This window comes from Corythoichthys intestinalis, chromosome 6, assembly GCF_030265065.1.
Source record: "Corythoichthys intestinalis isolate RoL2023-P3 chromosome 6, ASM3026506v1, whole genome shotgun sequence".
Taxonomy (NCBI): Eukaryota; Metazoa; Chordata; class Actinopteri; order Syngnathiformes; family Syngnathidae; genus Corythoichthys; species Corythoichthys intestinalis.
In genome coordinates this window covers 57,238,025-57,265,713 of record NC_080400.1, presented here as the reverse complement: position 1 = coordinate 57,265,713, position 27,689 = coordinate 57,238,025, and the positions used below count along the sequence as shown (strand labels likewise).

Sequence of the window (27,689 nt, the reverse complement as noted above, 5' to 3'; positions counted from 1 at the left end):
CCTTAAAATTCTTTCAGAGCTTTCAAGTAAGAGTAAGCAAATTCTACCACAAATTCCATAAATGTGATCAACCATAAAACATGGACTGTATTTAAAAAAATATATAATTCATTACATGCGAAAGCAATCACATATAAGATTAGATGTCAAAGTTTTGATGTTTGGGCAACATTTGGGAGTTTTACATACAGAATCATATTTTATCATATTTTGAGACGATTCGACTATATACAACAATTTGGCAAAGTGCAGATGACGAGAAATTACTTTTAATCTGCGGTTTAGCCCCACCTGTCATTATAGCTCTCTAGCGTCCCCAGCTGGAGGATGACGTCGGCAGGGTCACGATTTAATCTGATTTAGAATTCAGCCAATTGAGGGGGAATTATTCAGAATGAGGAAAAAGCGATGAAGAGAGCCGCAAAATGTCATTGTTTCAATCTCCACTCAAACATTTGTACAGGATATTCCTTTTATCAAAGTATTTTTCCCCAATTGCTAAATAAATGATATGGTCATGAAATATAACAGTCTTGGGCTACATGGAATGTGAAATCTTAGAAATGCATTTATTCAGTGCGACATGGCAAAATTACTCCATAATGGTCAAAATTGTCGACTTCCTGCACCTCCCGAACGATATTTTATGCCACCGGAGTTAGTCCGGCTTTTGTCATTTCCCTGCCCTGTCTTCGGAGAGCGTAAACAAACCAGGAGGCGTGACAGCTAGCCGACATGCTAACCTGTACCGAGCGGCGTTTCCAAGTCATATTCTCGCCTTTCGACGTGAAAAATCACACAAAACTAATCCAGATCATATCACACGGTGGAGGGGTTGTTGATTGTCTTCACCAATCGGCAACACCCCCCCCGGCGACGAGCAAGTTATAGCAGGAGCGAGTGGCTGCCTGAGCCCAACCCGAGGATAGTGGTCTATTGCTGGGCACACGAAGAGGGCAGAGGGGGCTGGAAGTCTGGACGATACGGAGAACCGCACGAGCATAAGCCGAGTATCGCACCCCCCTACAGGGACGCAAACAGGACCGAGGGTGGTGTGCAACAAGCTGCCGGTCATTAGCCGAGTGGCCTTCTCGGTGGACAAGGAGTATTGTCAGCCACAAAATGCAATCCACCTCCATTATAAAACGTGTGCCATGATCCCAGTATTTGACATAATACAAAACACGATGTTTACTCAGTTCCTCGTAAGTCCAATGGTCCCACAGTTGTCGGACTTGTTTTGGCCAATCTCCGCTTTGAATGGGACCTTTTAGAAACCCAAAAAGCCTTACACGCCTCTCCCTCGTGCAGCAAAAAAAAACGGCTGCACATTTGGCTGACGTGATGCGAAAAATAAACAAATTAATCTGCAAAATCAGATGAATCTGCAGTCCATCTGCATACTGTAAAGCAATGCTGGATTGTGAGATGATGACCCGAGTGACGTCACATTCGCATTCGTCCTCAACCCGAGCGAGACTGGAGCCGGACGTCACTCATTTTCATGGCACGGGATTAAAAAAATTGAATAAATAAAACAATCGCTTCCACACACATCCAAGCATTCCATTTCATTCAGGAGCATAAAATACCGCGCGAAATATGAACTAAACATGCTTTTTGCTGTCATAGGCACTTTAAGTAACATTATAATGATTTATAAAATCCCTTATCTAACATTAATTAATACATTAATTAACATTAGTCAATGCATAACCAGACAGTAACTAAAGGTTAAATAACTTAAAAAAAAAAAAAAATATATATATATATATATATATATATATATATATATATATATATATATATATATATATATATATATATATATATATATATATATATATATATATATATATATATATATATATATATAATGCAATACTTTAAATTATTTCACATATACATTTGTGCATTAATACATAATTATTAATGTATACTGGTCCAAGTAAGTGAATATATTCTTTCTTTTATTACTATTACTATTAAAGGTTTAGCTTATCTGCTACCCAAGGTCCTCAAGGATACAGTCCCCTTTACAGGAAGTGTCCAAAAAGCATTCAGTCATGGTTAATTAGGGTTAAGGGGAGGCACTTAAGCATTTATAATTTCTTAGTTAATGCGCACATTTACACTTTACTACACTTTTCAATAAGGGTCCAAATAGTATTAAGTAGCAATTAACTATGGTTAAGTGATACTTCTATGGCACCTGTACGCATATTTTAAGATTACGGTAATATGTGGTAACTAATGTTAAATACGGTACTTAAACTAAGGTTCGCAGCACTCAATGACTCACGGAGCAATGTTTCCTAATTTGAAAGAATATATTCATTTACTCTGATCAGTATACATTAATAACTGTGTATTAATGCACTAATGTATATGTGAATTCATGTCAAGTATTGCATTATACAGTATTAATTTTTTAATGGTACTTAACCAATAGTTACTGTCAGGCTATGCATTAACTAATGTTAAATAATTAATATAAGGTAAGGGATAATATGATTTATTTCTAATGTTACTCAAACATTAGTTATTGTCTAAAAATGCATTACCTAATGTTAATTAAAGGACCCTTGTTGTAAAGTGTAACCTGAATACAGTTGCATATCTCATCAAATTTAATATTTGCAATATTTGGACTGTATGTATTGTTTAACCTAATTTATTTAGTATTTTCATTAATAACCTCCCATGGTTACATATTAGCAATATGCCTCTTACATAGCTGATTCTACTAAAAATTCCTTTGGTATCACTTCTTTTGGACAGAATATTGGCTCAGGTTGGAGACAATACAGTGCAAACACTAGTGCATGTACGCACAGACTTATTCACAGAAGCAAGCAAGGAATAGATTTCTGGAATTCTTATCTAAGAATTGTTCACCTGAAGCCATTTATTTCCATAGACAGAGGGCAAAAGTTCATGAGCGGGGTTCTGGGTTAAGGAGGTTGGCATGTGGGAGGAACATATAGCGAAACCTCTAACGTTAAACACATTCCTTTCTGGGAGGATGGTCAACCACCAATTTGATCATGTATATTGTTTCCTTTGAAGACAGTGATAATTTACCTTTCATGTTAGTCACACTGTTTTGAACAACATCTTGTGTATAAGTAAAATAAGTTAACCGCTTTGCATTGAAACTAAACAAAACCATTAGTTACTGATAATACATCATCTACCCTGTGCCATATCTCCCGCTCATAGCAACTTATTCATGAAGCATTTACGATTAAAATGGTATAACCCTATTTTACCCACAGCAATAATTAAAAACATAATATAGCGAGTTAAGTCAGTATTGCTGCAACTTAGCAAGTCCTTCTCTGTAATTATGTCTTAGGAAATATTAATTTCACATTTCTTTTGAACTGGTGCAGGTTTGGACTTTGTCAAATGGGATATCCTGCAGCTCTTGTGTAACCCTGGCTAAAAAGTATCAACGGTATTACCGTAAACATAGATAGATGGGAGAATGTCTTTTGGCCAAGGGCGTATAGGTTTGCATAGGGAAGGTAGGGACATAATACTAACAACTTTTCAGGATGCTCAAATTGTCCCCACCAACTTTGAAGCAGTGAGTTCCGTTATAGATCGTCTTCCCATATGTTGTAAGGATAGAATTGACCCTATCATTATTAAGTGAATCATTTTCATTATGTTCAAATGTACATTTAGCCCTTTTCACTTTCTGAGTGTGCCGGTCCATTTTTTTCTCCCCTCGAACGCACGTTTGATTGGCCGATAACTCGACCCAGCCCCGACAAACACAAGCACGCTCACACTCAAGGCTGAGTTATGCTTCTGCGGCAGACCTACTCCGCCAAGGCAGACCCGATTTACGACCCTTCGCCGTGGCCTGACGTGCACCTCCTCAATTTTCTGACTTTGCGTTGCGTCAACGCGTGGAGACGTGACGCAAGTAGACTGTGATTGGTCCGCTTAGACTGTTGTTTCCGGTTCAGTGCGAAATCGCCGCCATTTTCAAACATTGTTGTGCTACACGAAAAAATGGACCAAGCCGACGAGAGTATCATCAAAGAGGTCCGCAAGTACGACAACCTCTTAAATGTCTCGTCAAGACATAATAAAGATTGCCAAATGGCAAACAATTCGTGAAGATCCACATTTAAGCGTTCCATCTTGCATTTTTTATTTGTTTTCTCTGTTGGCATTGGGTAACTAGAAGAAAACTACAGGAAGTCGACAAGTGTCCCCCAAAACCGTACAAACACGCCACACTCCTCTAGTGGCTTGGCGGTGAATTACAGAGCAACCCGTTCCCTCGCCGCAGAACTATCGAATGCTCATTGATACCGTAGTCGCTTCGCCGTCACCGCAACGCAGGAGCATAACTGAGGCTTCACACAACCCTGACAGAAATACACGTCGACAACATGCTGCCTCCTCCGCCCCCTTCGAAGAGGAGGGATATAAGAATTTTTTTTCGACCAGCAGCAGCCACAGTAAGTAAATTAAAAAGACGCCAATGTTGTCGAGGTGGGAAACACACCACTAATTTTGCTACTGCAAGTCCGACCTGCATCAGAGTTAGCATAACATTAAACTGTGTGAACTTGCTGACCTGCAAAACTCAAGTAGGAAGCTGCTTAGAGAGAAGTGTCCTTTTGTTCGTATTTTTTACTGTTAACATTAATTAAACTGTAAGAAATGCAGTGAACGCTGCTGGAAACTACAGAACCAGAGAAATGTGAGCAAAAAGCTGCTTAGAGAGAGACAGGTGCTGCATAACCCAATATGTTGCTCATACAACACAACACAACATACACACAACATAATCATAATTTATTATGTACATAAAAAATACATTATTTTTGGATGCCGCAAGCTACACACACTAGCCTTATGATCGACTGTTCGATCGTGATCGACGTAATGAGCACTCCTGATTCAGCATATCAATTGATTAGGTTGATATTTGTGAAAAAGGTAGCCCTGACCCCTGTTCACCGAATCTGTTTGGTCTGATTAATGTCCCATCCCAAGCAAAAAGTGTACATGCAGATTTTGCTGTTATATCATCCCTACCAATGACATAATGATCATAATCATAATAATAATATAATAACATAACATAACATAACATAACATAACATAACATAACATAACATAACATAACATAACATAACATAACATAATCATAATGAGACCAAACCTATGCCCTTGCTTTTGGCAATGACATTTGCAGACAAATTGCCTTTGTGGTTGCTTCATCACCATGGACAGGATATTAAATGCCTGGTTGCCTGTCCTGTCCTATGGTGCCCGCACAGCAGTTCCGTTCAGTGCATGACCAAAGCCTGAGTTATGCTCCTGCGTTGCGGTGACGGCGAAGTGACAACGGCGTCATTGAGCATTCGATAGTTCTGCGGGGAGGGAACGCGTTGCTCTGTAATTTACCGCCAAGCAACTAGAGGGGGCGTTATATTTGTACAGTTTTGGGGCATGCTTGTTTACTTCCTCTTGTCTAGTTTAACGGAGAAAAAAAATAAATAAACAATGCAAGATGGAACGTTTGAATGTGGATCTTCCTCTCATCAACATTGAATAAATGTTGATCATACAAATGTTGGGGCGCAGGCAACGCAGAATAAGGTTTCGAGGCTGTCTGTCTGACTTTTGATGCCACATTGAGAGTTCTAGCCTCGGGTGGAAACCAGCAAGCTTCAAACTGGCGTCGAGCACTGTGTCCAGCGTTTTGTCCGAAGTTTGCAAAGCCTTCCGGCCCGATTTGTTTGCGGTGTCCTACAACCAGCCAGTGGGAAGCCTTAGCAGATTTCTGGCGTCTATGGAACTTCCCAAACTGCGTTGGAAGCCTTGATGTTAACGGTATCATAAAAGCACCGAGGCACTCTCAGTCAGTGATGATGTATCGTGTGTGAACTGTTTTTGAAAATTAAACATCAAAACAACTCTTTTGACACCAAACCTGTGCTTTATTCTTCATATACTTGAAGTGTGACACGTAAATAAGTCACAGACTCACAGCAAACATATGTACACAATAAATGATGAAGTACACCAACCAAAAAGACGACATAAAATGATAAAAAGCTGGCAGTTTTTAGCCGACTGGGTCACCGCTTCGTGTGGCCATTCGATTCCGAACACACACACATACTTGTCTCGGTGGTTCTTCCATTTTTTTATTCAATCGCTGGCTGACCTCCAGCCCCGTATTTTCAGCAATCTCCTCCCTGGAATTGCTTGCCATTTGGTAATCTTCATAATGTCTTGACAAGACACTGTAGAAGTTGTCGTACTTGCTCTTCGTTGATACTCTCGTCGGCTTGGTCCATTTTCCCGTATGTAGAAAAATTATGTTCGACAATGGCGGGGATTTCGCACTGAACCGAAAACAACATTCTGAGCGGACCAATCACAGTCCGTTTCCACTACGTCACACGCGTTGACGCGACGCGAAGTCAGAAAATTGAGAAGGAGCAAGACAGGCTATGACGCAGGGTCGTAAATCGGGTCTTCCTTGACGGTGCAGGTCTGACGGAAGCATAACTCGGCCTTAACACGCAAGTAAGAATGGGTACACTTATGAATAGGCATGACAGGGCATTTGCCTATAACCAGTTTCACGGTATACCGTGGTATGAAAACATCACCATTTCAAAAATGTTCCGTCATACTATCCCTAAGGTATTAGCTATTTTTTACTGTATGTCCCATAAATGCATGGAGAAATCCCTCGCTTGCAGCTGCAAGGCTCAACCCTCCCCAACTGGTTGTTGGTCAGTATCAGTGATTCAGCTGTGCTACACGATGGCTGAAGGAGGTAAAACTCCTGAATTTTTTCCCCCCATCGATGAAAACGACATCGTTAGTATGGGAATACTTCGGCTACAGAAAAGTTATAGACGGCCGCGGAGGAGGGCCAACCGACATGTAAAACGTGTTAGCGGAGGCTGGCTGCTGGAGAGGCAATACCATAAATATAATTTCGCATGTATACAAAATTAAAGGTTAGTAAACACTATCAGGAACGTTTCCCACCAGCTACGAGAGTTAACTCCGGCGTGTTTAGTGTGTTTAACAGTCGTAAAACATGTGTTTTTTTACTCTCTCTGGCAACTGTGTTAAGAAAGAGAGTCTGTGTATAATGCAAACATAATGCGAGTCATACACTCGTGGTTTTAATGGAAAATAATTAAATGTTTTTGTTCTGATGATAACAATGATAAGCTGTGGCAGTGGGTTTACACTCAGCGAAAGAAATGCATTTTTTAAGATTTAATTCTAATTTCATCTCATAATCTACAGCTCACTCCAGGGTCGTGTTGCGGGGGCAGCAGCTTTAACAGGGAAGCCCAGACTTCCTCTCTCCTCAAATTCTAGCCACTTTCACCACTGTGCTGGATAAACCTTTTTTAACAGCGGCCTCTCCTAAAACTTGATGGCAAATATCCTTGGTCGCAGGCATAATGCGTTCTTCTCCAATCGTGAAAAGTTTCTTGGCTTTAACAGTACAGTTTGCCACGAGGTATGATGCTTTCAGTTCATTTGCTTTTGGTGCCTCGCTTGCTAGCTTTTAGCAGGGGCGGACTGGTAATCTGAGGGTTCTGGAGGATCACAGAACGGCCGGTGCCCTGGACGGCCGGCGGCCGCCATTCATTATGCATCACTGTTTTTATCCCCCCTATCCTCTGATTATCTACAGTTCGCATCCAATCCGACAGGTGGCAGCAATGCGCCTGGCTTTTCACCGCCAATCTGATAGACTAGGAACGACGAAAGCACAGAGTAGCCTTCATTGGTTCCTTCCTTGTGGAAGCAAAATAGCGACTAGTGTTAATGCACAATATGGATGGTGGTGGCAAAAAAACTGAAAAGAGCAGGGTGGCGCGGAGAAGGTTAGAGAGAAAAAATTAAAGAAACTGGAGAGTGAAGCATTAAAATGTCATAAATCGACAAATATTTTCGCAAGCAGCAGTCTGGCTGCAACGGCCACGTCGGGTAACAACAGCTCAGCTCCCGGCGATGGTGAGAGGGAGCTGCAGCCGCTCTGACGTGCAGACGGTGCTGGGAGAGAGAAAAGAAGAGGGAGGGGGCAACGATAAACTGTTGGAAGTTCCCCAGACAAGCGCAGGGCAAGTAAATTGGGATGAAGAGGGTTACTTGCTCTGTAAACTGGCAATTGTTATCCATCAGGTAGCTACATTTTAAATAAAATAAATGACAATTAAAGGGTTAGTGCCAGCTAGTCGATGTACCCGTTTGCAATCGTGTCAAGTTACAGTATGCTAGTCCTACTATCCCTCTCCTAAGAAAAAATATTTTAGCCGTAAAACAATGTATGCACACGCAGCATAGCAATATTAATTCAGAAGAAATATAACAAAATATTAATAAAATGAATGGTTTTACTTTAAAGTTTAGGTAGTTAAATTGATGTTATATACATTATTAATCATTTATATATCGTTTTGTTTTCTGGTTAATACTTTCCAATGAAGTTTATGTATACAGGATTTGTCTTGAAATGTGTATTGTATTTTCATTGAAATTTATTATTTGTATGGCAAGATTAATTATGGCAGGGGTCTCCAAACCGGTCCTCAAGGGCCGCTGTGGGGCCTGGTTTTTGTTTTAACCGACCGAGTACCGACATTTTAACCAATGAAGTTTCTGCTAAAACAAGCAGCACCTGACTGCAATCAACTGATTACACTTGTAAGACACCAGATTGGTGCAGAGGTTTTGTCTTGTTTTGTTGGAATGAAATCCTGCGCCCGCCGCAGCCCTATGTGGAATAGTTTGGAGACCACTGAATTATGGCATAAACAATGAAGTCATTTTATAGACAGAGATCTATAGAGATATATTATAATTAATTGGATACGTAAAACTTGCTTTGAAAAATAAATTATTTCATTTGTTTATTCAGGTTGATCATAGAGCTAGTACAGAAAATGAATCCAACTCCAGTTCAGCCTTGCAGTACTTTGAGCGCCCGTAGTCAGACAGTCACAGTCTAGACACATTTTCTTCATTTTTCTCTCAAAGTGCACGAAATTGGTGCATTTTACAATAAAATGTAAAAAAAAAAAAAAAATTCTCCCGGGAGGGGCATTTTCCCGGACCCCCCTATGGGGTCTGTGTTTCCCTTCGTATAGCGATTCTTATGGGCTGGGCTGAGTCAAAGTCCAGGGCTGCTTTTTAGTCCCAGTCCGCCCCTGGCTTTTAGCCACATATTATGCATAATGGACTTGGTTTTAGGCTCCTCTTCTGGATCAGCAGGTGGCCTTTTTCACCGTAAAAAAGCTGTCCAAAGATGTCACTGCCCACAGCACCCTCCAACAGCGGCTAAACTTACTGTTTACATTGGTTGATGCTGGGCTGCTATCAGTGTTGTTTTCGCTAACAATGACTATCACGAAAATATTATGTCGAGAAACAATTTTTTCATGACCATGATGAGAAGATAACGAGCTAAAAAAGTGTCTTAGGAGACTAAAACATAATGAAACAAATGCCAGTTTTCGTCTGACGAGATGAGGATGAGATGAAAATGCGCCATAGTCTCCGTCATATGTTCGCAATGTGTAATTAGCCTGCATCATAGCAGTGTCTGACAGTGTCACTCATGTGACGTGCTACGCCCCCCAACTCACCCACTAGTGTCCACTCCTGTCTCCAGGCTTGCTTGTTTTGAAGCACACACGGTAAGATAAGTTTTATTTTGGCAAGAGAGAATATGCAATGTTTTTTTAGCCTTTAAAGGTCTGTGCTGAGTTATCATCACACACCAAATGTAACTTGTAGCGTTAGCATAGCATTCACGTTCGCGTTAGCATTAGGCTAGTTAGGCAACATTTTTTTTTTTTATATATATACAGTTTGCGGCATCCAGGTGTGTATAATTATTTGAAAGTAATATAGCCTAATGTTTTCCTGCTGAGTGTGTACTATCAATAAGTTGGCATTGTCCTTGTAGACGCTACAACATGTGCTTGTCTGTCATTGTTCATTCGAAATAAATAGTTGGAAACTTTTATTAATTTATTATTTTTTCGAGTACAATTTTGAATTTTACAGATTAAACGATTAAACATTTTGAGTAAACGTCGCCTAAAACTAGACGAAGACAAATACATTTTGAAATGGCTAAAATATGACTAGGACTGATAAGTATTATCGTCCAATAGAGTAAGATGAAAATTAAAAGGGCTGCCAAAAACAACATTGGCTCCATAGGTGGCATAGGTGGCCAACTAATAGAGTGCGAAATATGCAAACTTCTATTCGGATTAGTCAAGAGGTACAGGCTAGATTGCGGTTGTTAACAGATTATTTATTATTTTTCTATTATTTCTCTTGCTAAGCCTATTACATGACCGTATTATGCCAGAAAGATGACACAAAAATCATCAAATTTAGACCAGATCACTATGACCCATTACCCGTCCAAAGAGCATGAATGCCCTCTAGTGGAGAAAAACATTTACCTCTGGATGGTATAATGGAGTCATGTGTTTATCGTTGGGACATCTTATTGGTGAAACAGGTAGCGCTACTGTCAGCTTATCTGGCAAAAATAATGTCAATATGTAGAATAAAGATGAAAAATGTAACCACTGTAGTGTAGCCCAAAGTAGCGGAGTAAGAGTACTGTTTCTTCTTCAAAATTTTACTCAAGTAAAAGTAAAAAGTATTGTGTGGTAAAACTACTCAAAGAAGTACATTTTTCTCAAAATACAGTTAAGTCACGATTCGATTTTCGATACGAGAGACACGATTTTTGATTCGACTCAATTAGTGCTGTCAAATTTATCGCGTTAACGGGTGGTAATTAATTTTTTAAATGAATCACGTTAAAATATTTGATGCATGCAACGCATGTGCGAAATGAGCCGCTCATCCATTACTTCATACAGATTACAATGATGCCGTTTTTTGCACATTGAGAGCTAAGAGGCAGAGAAAGGCGAGTGCACAAAGGCGTTCACTGGTGAGCACTGTTTATTGGCATAAATTCGATAACTCTTTCACAACAAACATAAGTATCATTTAGTGTAAGCACAACAAAAATAATATTCCTATCTCTCAAAAAAAATAATGTTCACAAAAAGAAAAGCGCTCAATGAAAAGAGAACTGGCATTCCCAATCAAAACAGCTATGCAAAATACACATAAAACTTACTCAGACATTGGTCAAACCCTATTCAAACATTTCGTTTAGCTCAACAAATACCTGTACACTGGATGGATATTTAGTCACAATATACAAACTATCAGAGGTCTCGTACGTTGTGAAACCAGCACTCAAATGACGTGGATGGACCAGTAAATGGGGAACTACGGCGTCAGTCGAGGGACAAAACACACTCATTGGCTTGATTTCTAAGTAATTTAAAACTCGCCATTGACACCTTGTGGAGTATTACAATCACTACCTTACGTTGTTAAAGACACTGTGGAAGAAGGGCAGGGAGCCCGTGTGACGTCACCGCTCAGCGACGTCAACAATGGCAAGCTACTTGTTTATTTTTTGATTGAAAATTTTACAAATTTTATTAAAACGAAAACATTAAGAGGGGTTTTAATATAAAATTTCTATAACTTGTACTGACATTTATCTTTTAAGAACTACAAGTCTTTCTATCCGTGGATCCCTTTAACAGAAAGAATGTTAATAATGTTAATGTCATCTTGTGGATTTATTGTTATAATAAACCAATACAGTCCTTATGTAGAGTATGTTGAATGTATATATCCGTCTTGTGTCTTATCTTTAAATTCCAACAATTATTTATAGAAAAATATGGCATATTTTAGAGATGGTTTGAATTGCAATTCATTACGATTAATTAATTTTTAAACTGCGATTAGGCTCGAGCGTATGACGTGGCACTCGCGAGGTTTCCGCCGCTATCGCCATTGTGGAAGATAAACTGAGGCATTTCAACACAGGTCGCTCTTTAAAAATGGTTGGAAATTATTGTGCGGTAAAGAATTGCAACAACCGATCGAATAGAAAGGAGAATGTACAGCTCGACGGAACACCATTGAGTTTCTTCCGGATCCCTACATGGAGAAAAGGCGAGGAAAAGCTCATATCTTAACTTACCAAATGTCGAAGAATGGCATGGGTGGCCTCGATCAGAAGGAAGGGCATAACGTTTGATTCTCCAGTTACACATTGAGTTTGCTCAATGCACTTTCACTCCGGTAAGTTAATTTCGTTTGTTTACGCAAATTTCAGTAACTTTACGCCCTAAGTCGGCCTGTTGTTAGCTATTGCTACAGCTAAACAACTAGCATGCATACATGTGCATTGTCTTCATAAGACATAATTCATGTTGCTAAATGAAAAAGCTGTAATATTTTGACGTGAGAGAGTGGCAAAGAATTTGTACACAGGCTACATTTTATGCAGCAAAAGATTTGTACATCCGTGGTCACAGACTAATGTAAACACACATTGCCTACCTTTGCTAGAAAGATGGTGTTGCCGTTTGCTATGGTCATAATGCGCAGATCCTGCACCCATCCGCAGCAAAACTGTTCGTAGCTTTGTAGCGATTTGTAGTTTCGGAATTGCTGATGAGTGTAGTAACTTACACCAAACACTAAATACAGCATGATGTCCATTTCGCGTAGTGGTGGAAGCTTGTCGACATCTTTATTCCATTTGTGTTCGGCTTGCTCGTGAGGGTCAACATTGTTCACATCCTTAAAATTGGTCACATATCTGTCCTTCGCCGTGGTAACAAGTTTGTCTCTGTATCGAACTGGCAAGTATTCCTTACTTTTTTCCATCTTTGGTTGCCACTAAGTTTAAATGTCCCGTGATGCTTCCGCAATGGTTGCGTTGTCGCAAATCTCGCATGATCCCGTGCTGCTGTGACGTAAACGCTCGAGCCTAATTAACTCGATTAAAAAATTTAATCGTTTGACAGCCCTAGATTCAATACATTTAATGCTCTGAAACAAAAAAAAATACAAGTTTTATTTATTTTTTTTAATGTTTTTTTTTATTTTGCTAACAAGCAAAAATAACAATGCCATTATACAAACATGCATTTTAGTGCATAATATTTATGAGCTCACTTCTTACTGATCTGAATAAATTTTGTATAAAAGTGCTGAGAACAATCTTTATTGTTTGTAAAGTGAGGCAGAGCACACTGTTGATTGCTACAGCTCTCTTAGCAGCTAGGTTTACCACATGAGCAAAATATCCTATTTGCTGTCCGAGTCCATCTGTGTCAAGTACTGAATTAACATTATTTGTAGCATCATCTATAGTCACTGGTATGGATTGATTTGGCCCGCTTAACTTCCATTCATTCACGGCGGATGTAATTAATCAATATAGTGTATGGACTACGAATCCCATGATCACTCTGGGCTCACGCAGCCAATGGCATGGGATCTAATGTAGCACATCTAGGTTCCTTTTTGATGATATCTACTGTGCGAGAGTGTTGTCGGAGCACTAAAAAAGTTAACCAACGCCACAGAAGTCACGTCTGCTCATTATTGCACAACACCAGCATATGACAATCGACTTTCATAAACAGGACGAGTTTGAAGTACAGCGCTCTTAATTTGCCACTCATTGTACAGCGGATCTGTACGACGCTGAAGCCGTCTCCTTAAGCTTTTGTCTTTCCTCGCAAGCGATGATCCTCGTCTGCCATAAACAAAAGCAGCTCCCGCCCAGTTTGGGAGAGGGGGGGAGGGGGGCTGCAAAGTGGACAGCTTGACCTGCGCGCCGGACATTGTAGCGGGAGCAAAAAAAAAAGTTCGGAAAATACATTTTGGGAGCTTTTAATTTGGATCGAATGTTTTTGCGTTGGTTCAATATACTGTAAAACCGAAAATTGTTGCAGCCTTAGTTACTACCCACATCTGCCTGTATTCATATAAAATGTACTGTATATTCAATTATGCCTTTGGTGTATTACATATCCGTATCCCTCTTGTCTGTTCTGTCTGCGCTGCCAAATCCTTTTCTCTTTAGCTTCATTTTTACTATAATATTCAATATAAATAATCATAAAGGAGGTATTTTGAATGCCCCTGTTGGACATAAAAAAACTGTTCCTACATTAAAAGGCATTCAGAGCTAGCATTCTGTGTGACTGTATGCAGTTAAAAAGGACACTTTATTAATTAAAAAAAAAAAAAAGAGAATTGGAAATCAATACATTCAATACTGCTATGTTGACTACTACTGCTGCAAATATTGGGGCCCTGCAAAAAGAAACATTGTAGTTCAAGCCACATTATCCTTGCTCATACGGCACACTATATATTTCTAATAGCAATAATGGCAATGAACGGAGATGTAATAACATATAGAGCAGGGGTCAGCGACTTATGGCTCGCGAGCCATAACTGGCTCTTTTGATGAGTGCATCTGGCTCTCCGCCAACTCTTAAATGTGGAACTGGCCGGCTCGCTTGACATGAACGACCTGTGATGAGCTCATGGCGCATTCTCATATTGATCTTGGACACTTCAAAGGTACGTTGCAATGATATGCTTTAATTCGATGCCCTTTGGTGGTCAGGAATTGCACGGAGATAGGCATTACAGAGCTCGCCTCACGTATTACGTCTCCACTCAGCGAGCAGCGTGGCTGTAATGTATTGTATAGTCAATAAAAAATGCATAATGGAAAATTAAACCACTCAAAGTGAGTTGTGTGGTGCCTCAAGTCACACAGTCGGGCGATCGGTTTTACTTTCATGACTTTATCGCCTGTCAAATTGTTGCCACTTCCAAGAGAGTGAGACTCATGAAACTGCTGCCCTGAGAGACTCCACCTGTCTCGGCCACTGTGATCCATACGTCCCCCTAGTTGGGGTTTTCACTTCCAGGAAATATACACAACACCAATCCATGTTTCTATTTGTTATTTGTTATAAGTGGTGAGTGCGCAACTGAGCTACAATTGTAACATCTCAAGTGATGATGTTAGGCTTTCGTTGCTGTTTTCTCAAGATTTTTATCAATCAATACTCGGCGACGATATAATACACACACACACTTATACACACACTCTGTATGGCTCTCGTTGAATCACATTTTAAAATATGTTGGGTGTTTTTGCTCTCTCAGTCAAAAATGTTCCCGATCTCTTATATACAGCAAATTACTAAATTGAGAATCAAGACTTTTTTTCTGGCTTTCCAGTACACTGGATAAGATATATAAATGAACTGTACAAGTAATATACAGATATTGTTCTTCATAGAACAATATGACAGAAAATTTAAAATGAGAAAAGTATGAAGGGAGAGCAAAGCCCACCCATCCCCCAAAGTTCCTGGAGGAAAAATAGCAACAGTAAAAATAGAACACAGAGATTGCAAATAGACAAGTGCTGACATGAGTTCAAATACATTGTTTTTGAATGTTTTTGATTAGTTGTATTTTTTTTTAACTGGTGTGTATTTGTCATCTATCTTCGCATCACTTTGCATCAAGGTTTCCATTTTCAAATTCAAATGCAATTCTTCATACCTAATTAATTGGCAGGAAATGAAAAGGAATGTTTTCAAAACACAAGATTTTGGAGACAGCCTGCATGCAAAAACACTATATTCAAAGACATGTATTCAATATCAAGACAAAAATGAAATCACGGATCACTCGACCGTGAAACCTCTTCATCAAAATTCAAGTCATGATGGGACTCTTCAGTTAGCCTTGATCAGGACCATATGTCTATGTGGTATGTGTGTGCGTGTACATGTGTGTGTATACGTTTCCAAGAAAATATGTGGTGCTGTCGGTCGCTTCCAAGACTTTGCGAAGGGGACGTAATTTTTTCCCTCAACTTGGATAGCTGCAGAAACAGGTAGTCCAAGGCTCTTTTCTCACTGACGAGTTGTTAAAACAAACAACTAAATTTACTAGAATATTAAGACAGAGGTCTTGACCGCAAGGTTTGTGTTAGTCCATATTCAAAATGCCTTCACACCAATCGCGTGACGTCGCAACTCCGCCCCCCTGACTAGGCCGCCATATTGTCCGTCAGCTCATCGTGTTTACATATTACTGCTACGTACATTCCTCCTATTATTACTGCGTGTATTTCTGCTGGTCTAAGGAATCACCGCCTAGTAAACGAACCCAAAAACCTTCCTGACAATCGTTAACATTGATTAATCACAATGGCGAATGCATGTGTGGCGGTTGGTTGCAGTAACAGAGAAGATAAACAGTTTTAGTAGTTGCTGTGTGCCCGCTGTTAAAAGGGCAAATCTCTAAAGCAGCCCGGTTTGTTTATCTCGGTCCATGATAAGTTTGTGTCGACAGCCGTCAGACAGCAACGAAAATATCAATATGATGCCAACACGATCGCAGACATCATCAGAAGGAGACTACGAAGCTCGTCGCCACGGTCGCGAAGCAAGAAGATGAGCGCAACAACAGGTGTTGGCCGAAAAATAGCCGCCCCGCGTGAAATGTCCCCCCCTGACGGGAGCGCCCACACGGAAACGACTTTCTTGTACCGTGAATATGTATTATTTTACTCTGCTTGAACTAATAAATGTCATATCTGTGTGATTGTCATTGGGATATGGTCGTGAAAACCTGTAGACCAGACGTGTCCAAAGTCAGGCCCGGGGGCCAAATGCGGCCCTTGGTCAAATTTCATCCGACCCCCAGCCACTGTCATAAAATCAATCACGTCTGGCCCGCACACAGACTTATTAAATTGGTCAACAGTACTGCTACCAGCATATGAAGTAGCTTACACACTAAATGCTGCTCCTCATTTACCCACTAAAAGGCTCTAGCACTCTATGCAAAATTATCCCGTGTGACCCTTTACTCCCAATTTTCTAAAATGGCAACAATCAACAAAAAAAAGAAAGTTGACTGCGACAGCCGACGCTTCAAGGTTAGGTGGAAATTGGACTATTTCTTCACTAAAATACGCAACAACTGTGTCTGCCTCAATTGCAAAGAGACAGTGAAGTCGCTGTTTTTAAAGAGTTCAATGTGAGGCGATATTACCTAACAAGACACGCTGACATGTATGACAAGATTACAGAGAAGATACATAGCGAGAAATTGAAGCAACTTGAAGCTAGTTTAATTTTACAGCAGCAGTATTTCACAAGAGCCCAAAAGTCAAAAGAGAACACCACAAAGGCTAGTTGCGGGATTGTAGAAATTATTAATTAAAAAATTAATAAAGCAAATGTAACGCACGGAATGGCTTGCTAAAATTTGCTTAAATATATTGTTCTACGTAAAGGACGTCAGCCAAGGTCGGCCCCCCCACATTTTTATCACACCAAATCTGGCCCACTTTGCAAAAAGTTTGGACACCCCTGCTGTAGACTAATACATTTCTGTTCAAAGATGGTTATGTGGCCCAGTCCACGATTTGTTACTAAAATACAGTACTAATATTTTGTGGAATTTAATTTTTTAAAACTGATCTTACAGTCGTAAATCCATTACTGTAATGCGTCCATGAAAACATTTGATGTTTTTACGTCAATAAAGCATTATAAATAAGCGCTCGCGTCAGGGGGGACATTTCACGCGGGGCAGCTATTTTTTGGCACACACCGGCCCCTTGTCGATCAAGTTTCATTTTACAATCGTGACAACGGTGACGCTCAGCTGACCAAATGTCGGTTTATATTCGGGCCGGTGCCGATTTTGGGTACCCGACTCCTCATCGTGACATAAACTGGAGTATGATTGGAAATTTTGTGGTCTCAGGATGAGCTCTGACGCACGGGACGGGACCGGACGGGAGGAAACATAGGTTTGGGCATCAAATATGAATCTGGCGACACAATGACGGACAATATGGCGGCACAATAAAGCGATCACGTGATTGTGTGACGTCGGTAAATGGGGTTTATATAGGTACTCTTCATTTACCATTACCGTATGTGGGGAATACATCATGAATATAATAAGTAAGGGACCTTTCACAAAAGCTCCACCCTCCATAGTTACTGTTGCTAGTCCATCAAACTTCAAGACTCCTATGGCACAAGTCACCATGGCACATTTTAGACATACACTGAACGCCGCTTAAATCCCAAGATTTAAATGGGTATCCCTTTATATGTCTGAAAGCAATTTCCCGGGTCGTCTGACACGGACATTTATCGGGTTGCGTCCTAGTATAATGTCACTTCATTGTTATAGTGATGATATCCCAGTAGTATATAATATTCGATAACAGGAACTACAACTTTAAAATCCTGTTTTATGAAAATTCTTGCCTCTACTAAAGCAAGTTAGGCAACACAGCTAGCTACAATGGTATGAAAAAGTATTTGAACCTTTGGAATATCATACACATCTGCATATAATCACCATCAAATGTTATCTGGTCTTTGTCAAAATCACACAGACGAAAATAAGGTGTCTGCTTTAACTAAAACCACCCAAACATTTATAGGATTTCATATTTGAATTAGGATAGCATGCAAGCAATGACAGAAGGGGGAAAAGTAAGTAAGTGAACCCTCTGCCTAAGGAGACTTAAAGAGCAATTGAAACCAATTTTAACAGAACATTTTAAGTCAGGTGTGTGCCCAATCACTGATGAGTGGTTTAAAGCTCCCCTGCCCACTATAAAACACACACCTGGTAACAAATGTCTTGATGAGAGGCATTGTCTGATGTGCATCATTGCTCGGTCAAAAGAACTGCCAGAAGACATGCGATCAAGGATTGTTGATTCGTATAAAGCTGGGAAAGGAAACCATCTCTAAAAGTCTGGATGTTCATCAATCAACAGTCAGAGAAGTTGTCTGCAAATGCAAAGAGTTTGGCACTGTTGCTTCTCTCCCAAGGAGTGGTTATCCACCAAAGATGACGCCAAGAGTTCAGCGCAGAATACTCAGAGAGGTACAAAAGAAGAAGTGTCAGCTAAAGACGTACAGAAATCACTGGCACAGTCCAATATCTCTGTGCACACATCAACTATATGTAAAACTATGGCCAAGAACGGTGTTCATGGGAAGACTCCACGGAGGAAGCCACTGCTGTCTAAAAAAAACATATTGCTCGTTTAATGTTCACAAAAAGGCACTTTGACACCCCACAGAAGTTTTGGCAAAATATTTTGTGGACTGATGAAACCAAAGTTGAATTGTTTGCGGGGTAAAACACAAAATCATATATGGAGGATAAATGCAACAGCTCATCAAAATCAACACTTCATCCCCACCATGAAGCATGGTGGACGGAGCATCACGATTTGGGGCTGTTTTTACTGCCTCAGGGCCTGGACAACCTGCAATCATTAATGGAAGAATGAATTCAAAAGTTTATCAGGATGTTTTGCAGGAAAACCTGAGGCCATCAGTCAGACAGTTGTAGCTAAAAAAGAGAATGGATGCTGCAACAAGACAATGATTCAAAACACAGAAATAAATCAACTTCAGAATAGTTTCAGAAGAACAAAATACACGTTCTGGAGTGGCCAAGTCAAAGTCCAGACTTTAACCCCTTTGAAATACTGTGGGATGACCTAAAGATAGCGATTCATGCCAGACATCCCAGGAATCAGACTAAACTACAGCAGTGTTGTAGAGAAAAATGGGCCAAGATTAGTCCGGATCGATGAGCCAGACTGATCTGCAGCTAGACAAGGAATCTTGCTGCCAAAGGGGAGAGCCACAAAATATTAAATGTGATTGTTCACTTAACTATTTTTCCCCTTTCGGTCTTCTGTCATTGTTTGCATTCTCATTAAAATATGAAAACCTGTAAATGTTTTTTTTTTTTTTTTTTTTTTTTTAGTAAAAACAGGCACTGTTTTTTCATCTATGTGATTTTGACAAAGATCAGATCACATACACACGTGATTTCATGCAGAAATGTGAGAAATTCCAAAAGGTTCAGATACTTTCATTCCAATGTATGTAGACCTCTGGTGTTTGTCATCTTACTTTAGCACGAGTATGTGTGCTTGTTTATTTTGGAGACATTTAGCTGGGAGTGAGGCCGTCCACACTGTTTAATCCATTACAGGCACCGTTCCAGTTGTCTTTTCGGCTTTGGGAGAGTCGGGATAGGCTCCAGCACCTCTATGACTATGAGTGGATAAAGCGGTATGGAAGATAAATGAATCAATGATTCAGAGGGTTAGATGCATGCGCTTGGTGGAAGAGGTGACTTTTAATACCAGGCAGTATTGTTCCTTTCTAAACATTGAAGTACCTTCTCTGCTTGCTTGCTTGTTGAAATAATTCATGGATAGCAGAACACAGGTCTGAGTGTGATAGCCCTCCATCCGCGAAGTACACTTTGAACAGCAGACACAAATTAGTCAAATTAGAGAAGAACTGTTCTGACATGTGGGTGTGTAAATTGCTGGTCTACTGTTTGATGTGTTTGTTTATTTTACTTGTCTGTTAATTCTCTTGTTTTCAGCCACATCAAAATGCGATGACAGGGTCACCTGAGTACAGAAATCTCATCAATCTATTTGGTGTTTTTCTCTGCAGGTGCATACGAAGAATATTCCACAGAAAGTGTCACTTTCTGTTGATATTACTGTTTCTGATTGTTGCCTGCATTGCCATTCAGACATTACTACTCTACCAAGAAAGGTAAGGTAAATTTATCAAACTGAATTGTGTGACCTCTCTAGAAAGTATAGTGTTAAAAGAACAAATGGATGTAAAGGAAATCTGTTATCTTTAACAATTCAAAGCAGTCACCCCCACAGCCATTCTGATCATGTGAACTTGGGTCATTTCCTGTTGATTTTGAGTCACTTCATAGTCATTGCATGCTTCAGTAACCCCAAATGAACAGGAGGTGACCTATAAATGCCTATGAATACAAAGGAAGTGACTCAGAAATGCCCCCAAACGAACATGGAGTTACTGAAAATCAAAAACCTGATATCCCCTATAATTGACTCAATGTCTCCCATTGACAGACATAGACGTCCTAGCTATAGACAAGAGCAGTCATTATTACACTTGACAAAGTAGGCGAAGAACACTTTTTTAACAACTGATTGTTGATCAAAAGTTATTTTAGGCAGTGTACAAAGACCATATGGAGGAGAACATGTTTCTAAAAAAAACATTGTTTTATTTGCAGTGTAGAATGTAATGTAGAATGTAGAAGTAAAAGTACTTTGTTTCTGTGGACAAAGTACTTTTAGTACTATTTTTGTGTATCCGTACTTGAGTACAAATATGAAGTGGTACACTTTACTTTTACTTCCCTACATTTTACAACAGGAGTCTGTACTTTTTACTCCAGTACTTTTCAAATTGTCGCCTGCGTGACACGATACTTTTGTTTGTTTTCTTTTTTTATTATTGTGAATTGATAGTTTCATTTTCATGCCTCCAGCGCAATTGATAAGCCCCGTTCAACTATATCGTAACAGAGCACTAGAGGCAGCAACACGATTACAAGTAAGATTAGGCTGGTGAACACGATATTGACCAATAAAAACCACCACACTCTTGTACAATAGGTGGTTGTATGCACCTGATAGTTGCTTGCAATCCATCATAAAGCTAGGTTTTGGAATTTTTGAGCTTGTTAAGCTTCTGTTTACACTGCAGTCATTTTTTGCTTGTTTTTTCCATTCTACACAGTTATAAATAATATATATCAATCCATCCATCCATTATCTGCCGCTTAATCTGGGGTTGGGTCGCGGAGGCAGCAGCTTTAGCAGGGAAGCCCAGACTTCCCTCTCCCCAGCCACTTCAACCAGCTCCTCCGGTGGGATCCCAGGGCATTCCCAAGCCAGCGGAGACATCTCTCCAGCGTCTCCTGGGTCGTGCCTGGGGCCTCCCGCCGGTGGGACATGCCTGGAACACCTCTTCAGGGAAGTGTCCCTATGGGGCACTCTGCTGGCTCCTCTCAACGCGGAGGAGTAGCGGCTCAACCCTGAGGAGTAGTGGCTCAACCCTGAGTCCCTCCCTCCGGGATCTTGTTCTTTCGGTCACAACCCACAGCTCACCCATAGGTGAGCGTAGATCTACAGATTTTAAGTACCAGTAAATACCCCCTAAATCTCAAAACAATTATTAAAAAACATGTATCATACGTCATTGTACTCTCCTTGCCTAGACATTGGAGCTAAATCCTAGCTAGCTAAGCTCCAAAATGACAATGTCAGACATTCGTGCAGTTTGCTGACCTTATTCAGCTGCTCATGTCATAAACAGTTGCACAATGAAACTAAAATAAAATGAAATTAAATCGTTTTTATCTCCAATAACAGCAATTCAAATTAGCCTTTATAACTCAGCTGCTGATACAGCAATAACAATCCACACAACCAATTACCATGGACCAGTTAGCATCCGCACGACATTCCAAAACAATCACATTAACGTGCCCCAAGTATTCAATGATAATTGAAAACGCACAATAAACAGTACAAAAGGTATTTTATACAGGTGTTGCTTCATTAGCAATAAATGTACGCACAGGCTTGCAACACAATCTTCAATCTCTCAGTCGGCTGCGCAACTTCTTAGTGGGAGCAAATGCGCTCTTCCTTGTGTGTGCGCTCTTCTTCATGTGCGCAAATACGTTTGCGTGCGTACTAACTGATCTATGCTTCCTGCGCTAAAACAAAAGCATCCATCACAAAACAAAAATAAACATTAACATTATTATTTAAAAAAAAAAAAAAAGAAAAAGAAAAAAAAAACAACTGGAGACAAAATGGCAGACGAGACAGTGAAAAAAATAAGTATTTGAACACCCTGCCATCTTACAAGTTCTCCAAATTTGAAATCATGGAGGGGTCTGAAATTTTCATCATAGATTCAAGTCCACTGTGAGAGATTATCGAAAAAGAAAAATCCAGAAATCACACTGTATGATTTTTTTTAAACGATTTATTTGTGTGATACAGCTGCAAATGAGTATTTGAACACCATAGAAAACGAATGTTAATATTTGGTACAGTAGCCTGTTTTTTTGCAATTACAGAGGTCAAACGTTTCCTGTAGTTTTACACCAGGTTTGCACACACTGAAAGGGGGATCTTGGCCTACTCCTCCACACAGATCTTCTCTAGGTCAGTCAGGTTTCTGGGCTGTCGCTGAGTTTGAGCGCCTTCCAAAGGTTTTCTATTGGATTTAGGTCTGGAGACTGGCTAGGCCATGCTAAAACCTTAATATGCTTCTGTGTGCCTGTGTGCTTTGGGTCATTGTTATGTTGGAAGACCCAGCCACGACCCATCTTCAATGCTCTGACTGAGGGAAGGTTCCCCAAAATCTCATAATACAGGGCCCCAGTCATCTTCTCTTTAATACAGTGCACTCGTCCTGTCCCATGCCAGAAAAACACCCCCAAAGCATGATGCTACCACCCCCATGCTACACAGTAGGGATGGTGTTCTTGGGATAGTACTCATCATTCTTCTTCCTCAAGACACGGTTAGTGGAATTATGAGCAAAATGTTATATTTTTCTGTCATCTGACCACAAAATTTGATCCCATGACTTCTCTGCATCATCCAAATAGTCATAGGCAAGTTTAAGATGGGCCTTGACATGTGCTGGTTTAAGCTGGGGAACCTTCTGTGCCATGCTTAATTTCAAACCATGACGTCTTAGTGTATTACCAACAGTAACATCTTAGACGGTGGTCCGAGCTTTTTCCAGGTCATTGACCAACTGCCATGTAGTTCTGGGCTGATTCCGCACCTTTCCTAGGATCATTGAGACCCCACGGGTGATATCTTACATGGGGCTCCACTCCGATTGAGACTGACTGTTATGTTTCGCTTCTTCCATTTTCTAATGATTGCTCCAACAGTGTACCTTTTTTCACCAAGCTGCTTGCTAATTGCTCGTTAGCCCTTTCCAGCCTTGTGGAGGTGTACAATTTTGTCTCTGGTGTCTTCGGACAGCTCTTTGGTCTACTGATTGTATAGGGTGGACAGGTGTCTTTATGCGGCTATCGAGATAATACACGGAGTGGAGGTGGACCTTTAATAGGTGGACTAACAGGTCTGTCAGGGTCAGAATTCTAGCTGATAGTTAGGTGTTCAAATACTTATTTTCTTCACTGTATATCATATATGTGTATATTACATTTTTTTCTCGGGGATAAAATACTTTTAATTTTTACTTGTAAATTTTAAAGCAAGTAGTTTTGTACGTTTTTTTTTTCTTAGATACTTGTACTTTTTGTACTTTTTCGTATTTTTTGCACCTGTATGTTACAAAGTATAAAAAAGTGTTTACTTCATACGCCACTGTTCATTTGTAATATGTAGCATATCATAATCGCATATGGTTTTCAGCTGGTGAAATGCGGAAACATTTACACCACTTTAATTGAATGTCATTTCTTTCAGGTTTGACAAGATCCCACATGCAAATTTTACCCCTATTAACAAACACTCTTTCCTACACCTGCAAAATATCTTGATGGACACCCATACACAGTCTACACTCAGAGAAATGCAGGATGTGACATCAGCACAGACTGAAATAAATGCAAGGCTTCATTATCAAAATGAGCAAAATGGAAAACCAGAAACTGATACTCCATCAAAAAGTGTGGATATAACCATCTCCCATTCCAAAGGCTCGAAGACCAGTGGTATTTCACCAGAAAGATTTTTACTGCTAGATCATAAAAACAGACTAAAGACTGGACTTGCAGATTCTTTGGCTCCAGAGAGTGCTGGAAAGAGTTCCATTGCTAGCAAAGACACTAACCGCGCCAACACACCCTCTTCATCAAATTCAGTCGAAGAAAACACTACAAATGTTTATACAGAGAGGAAGTGTCTGCCCACATCTCACATTGTTTTTCTCAAGACACACAAGACAGCAAGCAGTACCATTCTAAACATCCTATACCGCTATGGGGAAAGCAGGAACTTGACATTTGCACTTCCCCGCAACAAACAAAAACAGCTTTCTTACCCCCACTTTTTTACTTCAAATTTTGTGGAAGGTGTCGGCAGCAGAAACATGAAGGAGTTTCACATCCTGTGCAATCACATGAGGTTTAGAAAAACTGAGGTGAGTGCATCATTGTAAATACTGTGTATTTTTTTTTCATTGATGGTAGTATTACAGTTTGCATGAAGTGCAAAAGCAACCATCAATGTTATTCCTATTTTCTTTTCTTTTTTTTTTTGGTGAATTGCGTTTCTTTGGCACACCGCACAGCCCAAACCGTTTAGCCCATCGACACCGTTCGAATACCGAAATGACCAGAATTCTCGTGCGACACAAGGAATCTTTCGAATGACCCCCCCAAGAGTTATCGTTCCCGCCCAAAACGCAGGTTTTTTCACAATTTTAAGTTTTTTTCTCCAAAATGTATCTACTCCAATAGTTCACAAATTCAATTCAAATTCACATAAATTATTCATCAAAAATTTCAGGAAGGTAAGGGGCATAAAAGTTACCTTTGTAAAATTGTTCATTTTTACAGTGCTTTAAAGACGCCACGTAATTGAACATGCCAGCATAATTATAGGACTTCTGACTACAATTTTGTGTTTGGTCTTGTATTGTTACATTTTATTGGTATAATGGAGTCATGTTATTATTGTTGTCATTGGTGAAAGTGGAGGAGTCACTCTGGGCATCTCTGGCAAAAATAAAGTAACATCTAATATGTTGAATGAAGAAGAAAAATATAACGACTAGTGTGGCCCAACGTAGTGGAGTAAGTAGCGTTTCTTCTTCTCAAATTAACTTAAGTAAAAAGTATAGCGTGATTAAACTTCGCTTAGAAGTAGGGATGTCATGATTCCAGAAATTTAGCAGTCGATGCCAATGCCTTTCAAATTCCACGATTCTCGATACCATTTCGATACCCGGTAAAAATAAACAGTAAATCCCACGTACTTAAACATACTCTCCTTTTTAGAAGTAAACAACAATACTGTGAGCTTATACAGAACAATCGGCATGTAGCTTTAAAGTCTTAAAATAAAATAATGTGCATTAAAGTATCAAACAGTAGAATAAACAAAATAAAATACCTTGCATGTACTGTAGGGTTGTATTAGAGTATTAAACAATAAAATTTAATACTGTGAATCACAGTCATGTCGCATTCAAGTATATAAAAAAATAATAATACTGTTATTACCACTAAAACACATGCGCCCACCCACGCACACACAGATTACAATTGTTGTGGTGAAACCAATTTTTGTGACAGCCTATTGAACACGTTTTATGACAGAAAGACAATGAACAATAGCCTATTGTGTTGTCCGTACATATGCACGTCTCCTTTGAGAGGGGCTCGGGGCATGTGATGTGTCATACAGTGAGCGAGTGAAGCGGTAGCTGACAACTGGCATGGGTTACGGCCGACAGTTGTATTGTTGCGCATTTATTTTGTTGCAACAATAAAGAAGCAAGTGAGGAATACTTTGTATACATATACGAGCATACTGGACTGTCTCAGAAAATTAGAATACACAATATTCTAATTTTTTGAGACAGTCCTGTGTATATATACAGGACTGTCTCAGGAAATTAGAATACACAATATTCTAATTTCCTGACTGTCTCAGGAAATTAGAATACACAATATTCTAATTTCCTGAGACAGTCCTGTATATATACACAGGACTGTCTCAAAAAATTAGAATATTGTGTATTCTAATTTTCTGAGACAGTCCAGTATATATAGGTCCTTCTCAAAAAATTTGCATATTGTGATAAAGTTCATTATTTTCTGTAATGTACTGATAAACATTAGACTGTCATATGTTTTAGATTCATTACACACAACTGAAGTAGTTCAAACCTTTTATTGTTTTAATATTGATGATTTTGGCAAAAAAGTCAAGAAAAACCAAAAATCTCTATCTTTAAAAAATTTGCATATTTCATCCGACCAGTACAAAAAAGTGTTTTTTAATACAAAAAAAGTCAACCTTCAATTAATTATATCAGCTATTCACTAAATACTTGGTCGGGAATCCTTTTGCAGAAATGACTGCTTCAATGCGGCGTGGCATGGAGGCAATCAACCTGTGTCAGTGCTGAGGTGTTATGGAGGCCCAGGATGCTTTGATAGTGGCCTTAAGCTCTTCCACAGTGTTGGTTATGGTGTCTATCAACTTCCTCTTCACAATATCCCACAGATTCTCTATGGAGTTCAGGTCAGGAGAGTTGACAGGCCAATTGAGCACAGTAATGCCATGGTCAGTAAACCATTTACCAGTGGTTTTGGCACTGTGAGCAGGTGCCAGGTCGTGCTGAAAAATGAAATCTTCATCTCCATAAAGCTTTTCAGAAGATGGAAGCATGAAGTGCTCCAAAATCTCCTGATAGCTAGCTGCATTGACCCTGCCCTTGATAAAACACAGTAGACCAACACCAGCAGCTGACATGGCGCCCCAGACCATCACTGACTGTGGGTACTTGACACTGGACTTCAGGCATGTTGGCATTTCCTTCTCTCCAATCTTCCTCTAAACTCTGGCACCTTGATTTCCGAATGACATGCAAAATTTGCATTCATCTGAAAAAAGTACTTTGGACCACTGAGCAACAGTCCAGTGCTGCTTCTCTGTAGCCCAGGTCAGGCACTTCTGCCGCTGTTTCAGGTTCAAAAGTGGCTTGACCTGGAGAATGCGGGACCTGTAGCCCATTTCCAGGTTTCTGCAGGTCCCCAAAGGTCTGGAATCGGCCCTTCTCCACAATCTTTCTCAGGGTGCGATC

The 27,689-nt window shown here is 39.9% G+C and overlaps 1 protein-coding gene across 1 annotated transcript in view; it reads left to right on the top strand.

Annotated features, from left to right (window-relative positions):
- Nucleotides 1-27,689, top strand: part of gal3st2 (galactose-3-O-sulfotransferase 2) — a 49,874-nt gene that overhangs the window by 10,378 nt on the left and 11,807 nt on the right. Inside the window, exons 2-3 of the mRNA XM_057838058.1 lie at nucleotides 20,496-20,600; nucleotides 24,341-25,016. Coding sequence (XP_057694041.1) covers nucleotides 20,496-20,600; nucleotides 24,341-25,016 — 781 coding nt within the window. The remainder of the gene's footprint in view (nucleotides 1-20,495; nucleotides 20,601-24,340; nucleotides 25,017-27,689) is intronic.